We start from the raw sequence: 13,328 nt of genomic DNA, 5'->3' as shown, positions 1-13,328 counted from the left end.
TATCGCCCCTTGACATTCAATGGCATTACTCTGCTAAATCCTCTACTGTCAACATCCTGGGGATTACCATTGACCAGAAACTGACTGGACTAGCCATATAAATACTATGGCTGTAAGAGCAGGTCGGAGGCTAGAAATCCTGTGGTGAGTAATCATCTCCTGATCCCCAAAGTCTTGTCCAGAATCTGCAAGGCACAAGTCTGGAATGTGATATATTACTCCTCTCTTTCCAGAATGAATGTAGCTCCAACAATATTCAAGAAGCTTGACAGCGTCTAGGCCAAAGTAGATCACTTGATTGGCACCCCATCAACAAACATTCACTCCCTCCACCACCAAAACACAGTTGCAGCAGTACATCTATGTGATGTACTGCAGGAACTCACAAAGTCTCCTTTGACAGCATCTTCCAAACCCATGGCTACTCCCATCTCAAAGGACAAGGGCAGATGGCACATGAGAACACCACTACCTGCAAGTTCCCATCTAAGCCAATCTCATTCCTGACCTGAAAATGCATCACCGTTCCTTCACTTTTGCGGGGTCAAATTCCTGGATGCCCTCCCAAACAGCACTGTGGGGTCACCTACAGCAGATGGACTGCAGAGATTCAAGAAGGCAGCTCACCACCACCTTCACAAGGTCAATTAGGGATGGACAGTAAATTCTGACCCAGCCAGGTAACCCACACCACTTGAATGAATTGAAAGAAAACTAAGGGACCACCTGTATGGCTGCCAGATTTGCTGCTGATGGGTAGGAAAGCAGGTTGTGTGGAGGATACAAGAGACTGAAAAGTAATATGTCAAGTGAGATGGCAGGTGTCGTACAATGAGGGAAAATGTGAGGCTGCGGACTTTGGCAAAAAGATTAGAAAACCAGAATATTATTTAAATGGAGAGAGACCACAGTACAACGGGATCTGGGTATCCTCATACATGAATAACAAAAGGTTTGCATTGCAGGTACAGCAAGTTCTTAGGAAAGCAAGTGGGATGTTAATTAAGCTATTTTTTCTTGATTGCTCGTCAATACATTCTGTCTGTGTATAGTGAAATATGCCAACAGTTTACTTCATTTTATGGGGTTTACAATACAGATAAAACATGTGTGGTGGAATTCTCCGTTCCTGAGACTAAGTGTTGATGCCGGGGCAAGATTTCTGAACTGCCACAACAACAAAACTGGTGCTGCACCTGGATCGATTCAGCGACTGTTGAGGGGCTAGCACTGGCGCCACATGGAACACAATCAATTCCAATGAGAAACGGTGCCGGATTCGCCGGGTCCGTGACTGACACTCAGGAGACTGACAAGCTGCAGCCACATATACACGCTTCACTCACCACACACACTCATCCCAACAAAAAAACATGGCACTGATTGCGGTGGAATGTGCCCAGTCCACTGGTGTGTCATCTGTGGCCAGAGGTCACCAAGGGGATAGCCTGGGGGGACACCCACATGACCTGTGGTACTAAGTTCACAGTGGGCAGTCAGTAGTATGCGCAGCTGCATGGCTGCTTTGCAGGCCGTGGCAATGTTATTCCGTGCCCGTCCACCCCGAGAACAATTGTAAAGGTTAACCTGTAAAATGCTACAAAAAGACCCAAGAGCAGATGCATTTTTAATCTGGCGAATTGTTAATTGTTAATGCATTTATTTTGAACCCAAAAATTGTTATGTGGTACAATGCAAGTGTATTGCTTTATTGAATTATATGATTCAGCAAAAAGACAGAATGTAACGGATTTGTATTGAAACATGGGGTGTTGACTTACTTTTGCAAGACTTCCCATCATTCCCTAAGGTGTAGCCAGTCCTGCAACGACAGGTCCTTGCCTTGTGGCTGCTGCTGAGTAGGCAGATGTGAGTGCACCCTCCAGGGTTATCATACAGATCCAGCTCACAAGCATGACTTCGAACTGAGAAAAGCAATGAGAGAATTATTTTTAGATAGGTAACTGGAAACGTTAATATTATCAGAGATGCAAAGATGATAATCCTCCACCCGAGACAAACAAATACAAACCAAAACAAATTTTTCCCTCATAAATTACTGTATTAATGGAGAAAGTGAATTTAGATAAATTGGACACTAAACCCTGAAACCTGTTGTACAAATCCCAAGATTAGAATGGCGGCAATTGTCCATCGTGCTTTGGTCACAACATCTTAATGATGAGGCAGAGAATGAAACAAGAGGAAGCCTATCTTGCACTGCCTTGTGGGACACCCTGCTGAATTGAGGGACATCCAATGATGATGATATCATTGAGTATATGTGCGCCCACCTGTGCACCTTTTTCTGTGTGTTATGTTGCTGATAAATCGTGGGCAGCACAGTAGCTACTAGTGGCTAGCACTGTGGCTTCACAGTGCCAGGGTCCCAGGTTTGATTCCCCGCTGGGTCACTGTCTGTGTGGAGTCTGCACGTTCTCCCCATGTCTGCATGGGTTTCCTCTGGGTGCTCCGGTTTCCTCCTACGGTCCAAAGATGTGCAGGTTAGGCGGATTGGCCATGATAAATTGCCCTTAGTGGCCAAAAAGGTTAGGAGGGGTTATTGGGTTATGGGGATAGGGTGGAAATGAGGGCTTAAGTGGGTCGGTGGAGGCAGCACGGTGGTGCAGTGGGTTAGCCCTGTTGCCTCACGGCACCGAGGTCCCAGGTTCGATCCCGGCTCTGGGTCACTGTCTGTGTGGAGTTTGCACATTCTCCCCGTGTTTGTGTGGGTTTCGCCCCCACAACCCAAAGATGTGCTGGCTATGTGGATTAGCCATGCTAAATTGCCCCTCAATTGGAAAAAATAAATGGGGTACTCTAAATTTTTTTTAAAAAGTGGGTCGGTGCAGACTCGATGGGCCGAATGGCCTCTTTCTGCACTGTGTGTTCTATGTTTGTTCTATGTTAAAACACGTAAAGCAAAAACAGCAACAATTTGTCTGTCCAACGTGCCTTTAATGCGGTCAATCAAGCTGAAGGCATTTCAGAGGCTCCAATCTGCATCTAGATTCCACTATCATCGACTTGGTTAAGTCTTTAGAAACAATCTGCAGCAGAAAAATTCTATGCGCATCCAATTAATACCCGTTGAACTTAATCTGGAAGAATTATATATATTTTTGCCACAAAATTGATTTGTATTGTGTTTCACTTTGCACTGACGCATGATCCCGACTGTCATTCACCTGCAGATCTCTCCCTGCAGACTGACTGGAATGCAGTGCACACTCAAATTGGAGATAAATTATATGGTTGGCCTGTTTTTGAATAATTTGCATTATTGGTTAGATGCCACCAAAAAATAAATTGAGAGGTGCAAGATGGAAGCAAGCAAGCAAGCAAATTAAATCCCCCAAAACAACATTACAGCACAAAAAATGAGCACAGAACAAGGAAAATATAAACCAGGCTTGAAGAAATCGAGAAATATTTATCCCTGAAATGCAGTAATCCTGTAATTTAGCAAATGAAAACAATCATAATTGGCTACTTTGAAAGGACTGGGATTCGAATGAATTATTCAGCATTCACTCTGAGCTGGAGGTGGAGGAAAGCAGATCACTGTGAATGTATTTTGTTGTTCATTTTTATTGTATGCATGCTCTAATTAAAGATCGGGCAGCACAGTATCACAGTGGCTAGCACAGTTTGCTTCACAACGCCAGGGTCCCAGGTTTGATTCCCGCTTGGGTCGCTGTCTGTGCGGAGTCTGCACATTCTCCCCGTGTCTGCGTGGGTTTCCTCCGGGTGCTCCGTTTCCTCCCACATGTCGCGAAAGACGTGCTTGTTAGGTGAATTGGATATTCTAAATTCTCCCTCTGTGTACCCTGAACAGGTGCTGGAATGGGGCGATTAGGGGCTATTCACTGTAACTTCACTGCAGTGTTAATATAAGCCTACTTGTGACAATGATAAAGATTATTATTATTTTAGTCAACAATATACTCTGCCATCAATAATTGAAATAAACATGCTCATTTGATAAGTCACCTGATCAGGCACAAAAGCTGTTTATATTTGAACATGAGTAAAATAATGTAAAGTCGCCATAGTCCCAGATGACCATAGATTTATTTCCTCTTGAGGTTGGAGAGCTTACTGAATCATTGAATTTACAGTGCTGAAGGAGGCCAATCGGCCCATCGGGTCTGCACCCGGCCCTTGGAAAGAGAACCCCACTCAAGTCCACGCATCCACTATCTCCGTAACCCAGTAACCCCACTTAACCTTCTTGGACACTAAGGGTAATTTAGCATGGCCAATCCACCTAACTTTGGACTGTGGGAGGAAACTGGAGCACCCGGAGGAAACCCACGCAGACACAGGGAGAACGTGCAGCCTCCGCACAGTGACCCAAGCCGGGAATCAAACCTGGGACCCTGGAGCTGTGAAGCAACTGTGCTACCCACTGTGCTACCATGCTGCCCAATCACTGGTGGTGATTTAACCTGGGAATCAACACACCTCAGGTGATGGGCAATGTTGGTAGGCTTTCAAATGTTGTAAACTCAGGATTATTCCCAGTTCCATGTGCTCGAGAGTGCAGGAATAGGAATTTAGATCAGATGAATGCGTGGCTGGAGAGATGGTGCAGCCGGGAGGGATTCAGATCTTGATGCACTGGGACCGAGCGGACGGGTTGCACGCAGCAGATCTGGGACCAATGTCCTTGCGGGGATTTCACTATTTCTGTTTAAACTAGTATGGCAGGGGGATGGGATCCCAGGAGTATGATCAGATAGGTCAAATTCAGATCAGGAAAATGCAGGTAGAACATTTGCTAGTGATGTAGGAGAAGTAGTGATAGACTTGGAGGTATGGGAGAAGCAAAGTTTAAAAAGTGTCCAGCAAGGAAAAATGATGGGGTTAAACTGTTTATGCTTCAACAAAAGGAGTATGACAACCAAGATAGATGAGTTAAGGGCACAGGTAGATACGTGGCCATGATGTGGAGATGCCGGATGATGTCAATTCACCTGAGGAAGGAGCAGTGCTCCGAAAGCTAGTGATTTGAAACAAGCCTGTTGGACTTTAACCTGGTGTTGTAATACTTCTTACTGTAGATACATGGCAGCAGGGTGTCATTACTATAACGGAAACCTAGTTAAGGAATGGGCAAAATTGGCAGCTCAATATCCCTGGTTACAGCGTCTTCAGAGACGATAGAGTGGGAGGTGATAAAGGATGGGGAGTAGCACTAATGGTTAAAGAATAAATTCCAGTTGTGAGAAGGGGTGATAAACTAAACAGGTCAACAAATGAGGCTTTATGAGCTTAGAAATTAAAAAAGGGTTTTTTCATATGACTGGAAATATATTACAGACATCCAAATAATGAAAGGGAGATAGAAGATCAAATATGTAGGCACATTTCTGCCTGTAAGAACAAGGGAGCAGAATAGTAGGAGACTTTAACAATCACAATTTCCACTGGGATTTAAATAATATAAGGGGAACTGAGGGAGAAAAATTTATCCAGTGTGTCCAGGAAACTTTATTCAACCAATTACTGACAAACCCAACAAGAGGAGATGCAATTTTAGATCTAGTCTTGGGGAATGAATAAGGGCAAATGGGTGAAGTGACAGTTGGCGACCATATCGGGGATAGTGATCACAATTCAATTAGATTCAGTATTTCCATGGAAAAGGACAGAGGTAAAGCAGGAGTAAAATGTTTAGGCTGGGGGAAGGAAAATCTTGCAGAAATGAGAAGCGACTTTGCTGAGGTGGAATGGCCAGCACTACTAGAAGATAAATCAGTGAAAAACCAGTGAGAAGCACTAAACAGCGAGATCCTAAATGTACAATGTAGACATGTCCCCTCCAAGAATAAGAGTGGTACTGCCAAATCTAGACCCCCGTGGTTGTCGTGAGCAATACAGGAAAAATCAAACAGAAAAAGGAAACGTATGTTCAGCACAAAGAACTAAGCATCACAGATAGCCTCCACGAGTATAGGAAGTGCAGGGACAAAATAAGAAAGGAAATAAGGAGACAAAAGGGCATGGGAAAAGATTAGCAAGTAAAGTTAAAGAAAACCCAAAGACGTTTTACCAATATATCAATGCTAAAAGGTTAGTTAAGGAAAAAATGAGACCTATCAGAAATGAAGAAGGGAACTTATGTGTAGATGCAGAGGCTGTGGGAAAGGTTTTAAATTAATGTTCTGTCTCCGTGTTTACAAAGGAAATGGATGATCCTGATATAGTAGTCCAGGAGGTTCACTGAGATATTTGATGTGAAGTAGCCGAAGGGTTGGAATCCTTGAAAGTTGGTAAGTCGCCATGGCCAGATGGATTGTTTCCGAGGTGACTGAAGGAGGTCAGGGAGGAGATAGCAGATGCTCTGAGGATTATTTTCCAATCCTCACTGGATAAAGGGAGGTACCGAAGGACTGGAGAAATACAAATGTGGTTCCATTGTTTAAAAGGGAATCTAAGGAAATATCAAACAATTATAGGCCAGTTATTCTTACATTGATGGTGGACAAATTAGTAGAAGCAATCCTGAGATATGGATTAACTGTCACATAGAAAGGCATGGACGAGTCAGGGATAGTCAGCATGCATTTGTTAAAGGAAGATCTTACCTCAGAAATTTTGTTGAATTGTTTGAGGACGTGACAGGAAGGGTTGATGAAGGTAGTGCAGTGGATGTTATGTAAAGGTTTTAGCAAGGTGTTTGACAAGGTCCCACATGGCACATTGATCAAAAATGTAAAAGCCCATGGAATGCAGGGCAATGTGAAAACTGGATCAAAAGTTGGCTTAGTAACAGGAAACAAATGATTGATGGCTGCCTTGCAAATAGAAAGTTGTTTGAAATGGTGTTCCACAGGGCTCAGTGTTGGGACCTTGACTGTTTGTGCTATATATTAACGACTTGAACGTGAGATTGGGGAACCTGATTGGAAAATTTGTAGACAAAACAAAGATTGACTGAGTGGTGACAGTGCAGAGGATAGCTTTACTCTCCAAAATTATACAGATATGTTGGTAGATTGGGCGATAAAGTGTCAGATGGAATTTAACACAGAAGTGTGAGGTCTTTCATTTAGGGAGGTCAAACAGTTGTAGGAAGTACACAATAAATGGGAATATACTTAGAGGGGTAAGTGAAGTGAGTGATCTTGGGGTACAAGTACTCAGGTCCCTAAAGGCTGCAGATCAAGTAGACACGGTTGGAAAGAAAGCATATGGAATGCTCTCCTTCATTTGCAGAGGTATAGAATATAAAAGTAAGGATATAATGTTGGAATTGTATAAAACAGTGGTGAAGCCACAACTGGAGTGTTGTGTGCAGTTCTGGTTACCACGTTACCTGAAGGACGTGATTACTCTGGAGAGAGTGCAGAAGAGGTTTACAAGAATGTTGCCAGGGCTAGAAAAGTGTAGCTAAGAGGACAGATTGGCTGAGTTGGGGTTATTTTCCTTGGATCAAAGAAGGCTGAGGTGTACAAAATTATGAGGGGAAGTGATAGAGTGGACAGGATAAAATTGTTTCCCTTGGTGTAAAATTCTAGAACCAGGGGACATAGATTCAAGATAAGTGGCAGAATGTGAAATGGGGACATGAGGAAGAACCTTTTTATGCAGAGGGTAATGGGAGTCTGGAATTCGCTGCCTGAGTTGGTGGTGGAGGGAGAGATCCTGAACTCTTTTAAAAGGTACCTGGATCTGCACCTTAAATTCTGTTAGCTACAGGGTTATGAATCAGGTGCAGGAAGGTGGCATTAGCAAGGGCATGTGGATGGCCTCAGGCTGGAAAGGACAAGATGAGCCAAATGGCCTCCTTGTGCGCTGTAACATTTCTATGGTTCTTCATGAATAACCTCCGCCAGTACAGGAATTTAACCTGCGCTGTTGACCTTGCTCTATACCATGAACCAGCCATCCAGCCAACTGAGCTTAACCTGCCCCATTTAAACATAACTATTAAACTATTATAGTATGTGAAATCAGACTGGTGCTAAACCAAAGAAAAGATCCTTTTGACAAGCTTATCAAGTGAACTATTTCGATTACATGTTTCCCCTTCCCTGAAAGTTTTAGATGGGTAGAATGTTTGACCACTGAATTTTCATGATTCAGTACTTTGCAAAATTGATTCTGTTAACACAATGAGGTTTCTTTATCTCGACATTACCAACATGTTCAAGATATTGCAGTACAAGAGTAAATGTTTAAGTATGTACAGCATAATCATATAATTTATACATATGGGGTGGAATTTTCCGGGTTTTCTTCTCAGTGCTGGGCCAGGCAAGAAAAGTAGACAGCCGGCTTTTGTCGCTATATTGTCTAGAATTTAGAAGAACTAACACCTGGAGGCATGTCCCACACTGATGCGGCAGGGTCTGGAAGAGTTGGCAACATCAACTTTCCGGATATGGCACACCGTTTATCAAGGGCACCCCAATCTCTTGTAAAAACAAAACAAAGTAACCACCCCCACATAGACAATGTCTCCCACCCCCCCACACAATGTACACAGGGACTTCCTCCCCCACATGGAGACCCCCCCTCCCATCACACACATGGGGAACCCCCCAAACACACATGGAACCCATCCCCATTGACATGGGAACCCCTTCCTCCCCATGACATGGGGATCATTACCTCCCTCGGAGCTCCTCAGAGGAACTACCAGGGAGCAGTACCAGGAGGTAGTGCTATGGAGGTACCTCTGGGGAGCTCCATGGGGGATTTATGTGTGCATGGGGGTGGGCTAGCATCCCGCAGGTATGCTGTGGGTAGGGGGGGTGTGGATTTCCGTATCTGACGGGAGATTCTTTGTTTAATTTTAACCAGAAATGGGTGCCCCAAATCCTGGAAAGTCGACGTTGTCGGCTCTTTCAGGCCTTGCCCTGCCACTGTGATGCCTTGGGCCATGCCGCAAGGATTTATTTTCATCTTAGTGCTGGATAACATGGTGAGAAATGCCAGCTGGGCTGCTGGCATGCTGCACACTCCTTTTCTCGCCTGAGCCAACACTTTAGAGGAAAAAACAGAAATTTCGACCCACAAAGTAGGATCATCATGATCCTGTGATTAATGTTAATGCTGTTTTTGTTTAAGAACTTGGCACAGACATTATTATCTCTGAATCCAGCCCTCTTATATTCATTTTACTGTAAATTCCTTGAGGGAATAAATCAAACAAATGTTGCAAAGAAAACATACTTGCTTCCTCTCCTCCAATCAGGTGAAATATGTCAGAATGGGACTTTGAGCAGAAAATTGGGAAAAACAAACCACAAATATTTTGGAACCAAAGTCCAATTTTAGAGTGTCGCAAGAAAAGTTTTCCGGATGTTCTAAAGTCGAAACATATTTTTGTACAACATGTGCAGTAACATTTTAAATACACTTAAAAATTGTCTCATATGAATCTCCTCAATAGATTTTATTTGCATGTTATTCAATGCATAATGATGGTACAATGTCAATGATGATATATTTCAATCATCTTGTCCAAATATATGGTACATTTTGAGAATCCATGGGACCCTTGCTCTTTCAGATGCATATTAATAACTAGACTGTGGTATTCACGGCATGATTTCAACATTTGCAGATGATAAGAAGACTGGAAATGTCACCAACTATGTTGAGGATAGTCTGGAACTTCAAAAGAACACAGGCATGCTGGTGGATTGGGCAGAGAAGTGGCAGATGAAGTTCAATGCAGAGAAATGTGAGGTGATTCATTCTGGCAGGAAAAATATAGAGAGACAGTAGAAAATAAACGGAGAAACTCTAAAAGAGTGAACTTGGTGTATATGTACTTAATCATTGAAGATAGCTGACCATGGTAAAACGACATTAGTAAAGCATACAGTACCTCAGACTTTATTAATGGGGTATTGAATACAATAATAAGGAGATCATGCTGAACTTGCATAAGGCACTAGCTAGGCCACACATGGATTGCTGCATCCAGTTCTGGGTACCATACTTGAGGAAGGGTGTGAAGGCATTGGACAGAGTACAGAGAAGATTCACAAGAGTGATTCCAGGGATAAAGAACTGTGGATAGATTGGAGGGGCTGGGACTGTTTTTCTAGGAGAAAAAATGGCTGAGAGGAGACTTAATAGAGATATTCAAGATCCTGAGAGCTTTGGATAGGGTAAATAGTGAGAAACTATTTCCACTCAAGAGAGCATCAAGAACTAGATGACACAGATTCCAAATAATTGGCAAAAGGAGTAAAAATGATGTGTGGAAAAGAAAAATTCAACCAAAGGGTGGTTGGAGTCTAGAATAAACTTCCTGAGAAGCTGGTAGAGGCAGGTTTGATCGAGGTGTCCAAAAGGGTATTGCTATCTGAAAAGAAAGATTGTGCAAGGTCAGAGGGATAAGGCAGGGGAGTGGGGTGAGATAGAATGCTCTTTCAGAGAACAAGTGCAGACTTGATGGGTCGAATGGTCTCCTTCTGCACTGTAAAGATATGGCAACTCTGTGATACTATATCCCAGCTACACATCGATGGGCAATAAATGCTTGCTTAACCAGAGAAGGCAATATCCCGTGAATTAATTTTTTTAAATCACAAAAAACACCTGTAAATCTGTGCTGGTAAGCAATACACCATCAGCAAAACCAAACAGTTTCTTCCTTTCCCAGTGCAGTCAAACTTTGTATGTTAAAAAATATTAATCGTTGGCACCAGAGCACCTTTTAAGGTTCCCTCAAGAACATAAGAACTAGAAGCAGGAGCAGGCCATCTGGCCCCTCGAGCCTGCTCCACCATTCAATGAGATCATGGCTGATCTTTTGCGGACTCAGCTCCACTTTCCGGCCCGAACACCATAACCCTTAATCCCTTTATTCTTCAAAAAACTATCTATCTTGAACTTAAAACATTTAATGAAGGAGCCTCTACTGCTTCACTGGGCAAGGAATTCCATAGATTCACAACCCTTTGGGTGAAGAAGTTCCTCCTAAACTCAGTCCTAAATCTACTTCCCCTTATTTTGAGGCTATGCCCCCTAGTTCTGCTTCCACCCGCCAGTGGAAACAACCTGCCCACACCTGTCCTATCTATTCCCTTCATAATTTTATATGTTTCTATAAGATCCCCCCTCATCCTTCTAAATTCCAACGAGTACAGTCCCAGTCTACTCAACCTCTCCTCGTAATCCAACCCCTTCAGCTCTGGGATTATCCTAGTGAATCTCCTCTGCACACCCTCCAGTACCAGTACGTCCTTTCTCAAGTAAGGAGACCAAAACTGAACACAATACTCCAGGTGTGGCCTCACTAACACCATACAATTGCAGCATAACCTCCCTAGTCTTAAACTCCATCCCTCTAGCAATGAAGGTCAAAATTCCATTTGCCTTCTTAATCACCTGTTGCACCTGTAAACCAACTTTTTGCGACTCATGCACTAGTACACCCACTTCTCTCTGCACAGCAGCATGTTTTAATATTTTATCATTTGCATAATAATCCCTTTTGCTGTTATTCCTACCAAAATGGATAACCTCACATTTGTCAACATTGTATTCCATCTGCCAGCCCATTCACTTAGCCTATCCAAATCCCTCTGCAGACTTCCAGTATCCTCTGCACTTTTTGCTTTACCACTTATCTTTGTGTCGTCTGCAAACTTGGACACATTGCCCTAGGTCCCCAACTCCAAATCATCTATGTAAATTGTGAACAGTTGTGGACCCAACACTGATCCCTGAGGGACACCAATAGCTACTGATTGCCAACCAGAGAAACACCCATTAATCCCCACTCTTTGCTTTCTATTCATGAACCAATCCTCTATCCATGCTACTACTTTCCCCTTAATGCCATGCATCTTTATCTTATGCAGCAACCTTTTGTGTGGCACCTTGTCAAAGGCTTTCTGGAAATCTAGATATACCACATCCATTGGCTCCCCGTTGTCGACCACACTGGTAATGTCCTCAAAAAATTCCACTGAATTAGTTAGACACGACCTGCCCTTTATGAACCCATGCCGCATCCGTCCAATGGGACACTTTCCATCCAGATGCCTCGCTACCTCTTCCTTGATGATATATTCCAGCATCTTCCCGACCACTGAAGTTAAGCTCACTGGCCTATAATTACCCGTTTTCTGCCTACCTCCTTTTTAAAACAGTGATGGCACGTTTGCTAATTTCCAATCTGCCGGGACCACCCCAGAGTCGAGTGAATTTTGGTAAATTATCACTAGTACATTTGCAATTTCCCTAGCCATCTCTTTTAGCACTCTGGGATGCATTCCATCAGGGCCAGGAGACTTGTCTACCTTTAGCCCCATTAGCTTGCCCATCACTACCTCCTTGGTGATAACAATCCTCTCAAGGTCCTCACCTGTCATAGCCTAATTTCCATCAATCATTGGCATGTTATTTGTGTCTTCCACTGTGAAGACCGACCCAAAAAACCTGTTCAGTTCCTCAGCCATTTCCGCATCTCCCATTATTATAACTCCCTTCTCATCCTCTAAAGGACCAATATTTACCTCAGCCACTCTTTTTTGTTTTATATATTTGTAGAAACGTTTATCATCTGTTTTTATATTCTGGGCAAGTTTACTCTCATAATCTATCTTACTCTTCTTTATAGCTTTTTTAGTAGCTTTCTGTTGCCCCCTAAGATTTACAAGTCCTCTAGTCTCCCACTAATCTTTGCTACTTTGAATGTCTTTTCCTTCAATTTGATACTCTCCCTTATTTCCTTAGATAGCCACGGTCGATTTTCCCTCTTTCTACTGTCCTTCCTTTGCTGAGCACTGTGAAAAATCGCTTGGAAGGTTCTCCACTGTTCCTCAACTGTTTCACCATAAAGTCTTTGCTCCCAGTCTACCTTAGCTAGTTCTTCTCTCATCCCATTGTAATCTCCTTTGTTTAAGCACAAAACACTAGTGCTTGATTTTACCTTCTCACCCTCCATCTGTATTTTAAATTCCACCATATTATGATCGCTCCTTCCGAGAGGATCCCTAACTATGAGATCCTGAATCAATCCTGTCTCATTACATAGGGCCAGATCTAGGACCGCTTGTTCCCTCGTAGGTTCCATTACATACTGTTCTAGGAAACTATCACGGGTACATTCTATAAACTCCTCCTCAAGGCTGCCTTGACCGACCTGGTTAAACCAATCGACATGTCGATTAAAATCCCCCATGATAACTGCTGTACCATTTCTACTTGCATCAGTTATTTCTTTGTTTATTGCCTGCCCCACCATAATGTTACTATTTGGTGGCCTATAGACTACTCCTATCAGTGACTTTTTCGCCTTACTATTCCTGATTTCCACCCAAATGGATTCAACCTTATCCTCCATAGCACCG

General features: G+C 43.1%; 1 protein-coding gene across 1 annotated transcript in view; it reads right to left on the bottom strand.

The window, feature by feature from the left end:
- The window catches only part of LOC140406643 (low-density lipoprotein receptor-related protein 1B-like), a 1,956,985-nt gene that overhangs the window by 556,848 nt on the left and 1,386,809 nt on the right, over positions 1–13,328 (bottom strand). Inside the window, exon 10 of the mRNA XM_072494650.1 lies at positions 1,782–1,925. Within this exon, the coding sequence (XP_072350751.1) occupies positions 1,782–1,925 (144 nt within the window). The remainder of the gene's footprint in view (positions 1–1,781; positions 1,926–13,328) is intronic.

The sequence above is a fragment of the Scyliorhinus torazame genome, chromosome 2 (assembly GCF_047496885.1).
Source record: "Scyliorhinus torazame isolate Kashiwa2021f chromosome 2, sScyTor2.1, whole genome shotgun sequence".
Taxonomy (NCBI): Eukaryota; Metazoa; Chordata; class Chondrichthyes; order Carcharhiniformes; family Scyliorhinidae; genus Scyliorhinus; species Scyliorhinus torazame.
Note: the sequence above shows the minus strand (reverse complement) of the source record. Positions and strands in the feature narration are given on the sequence as shown.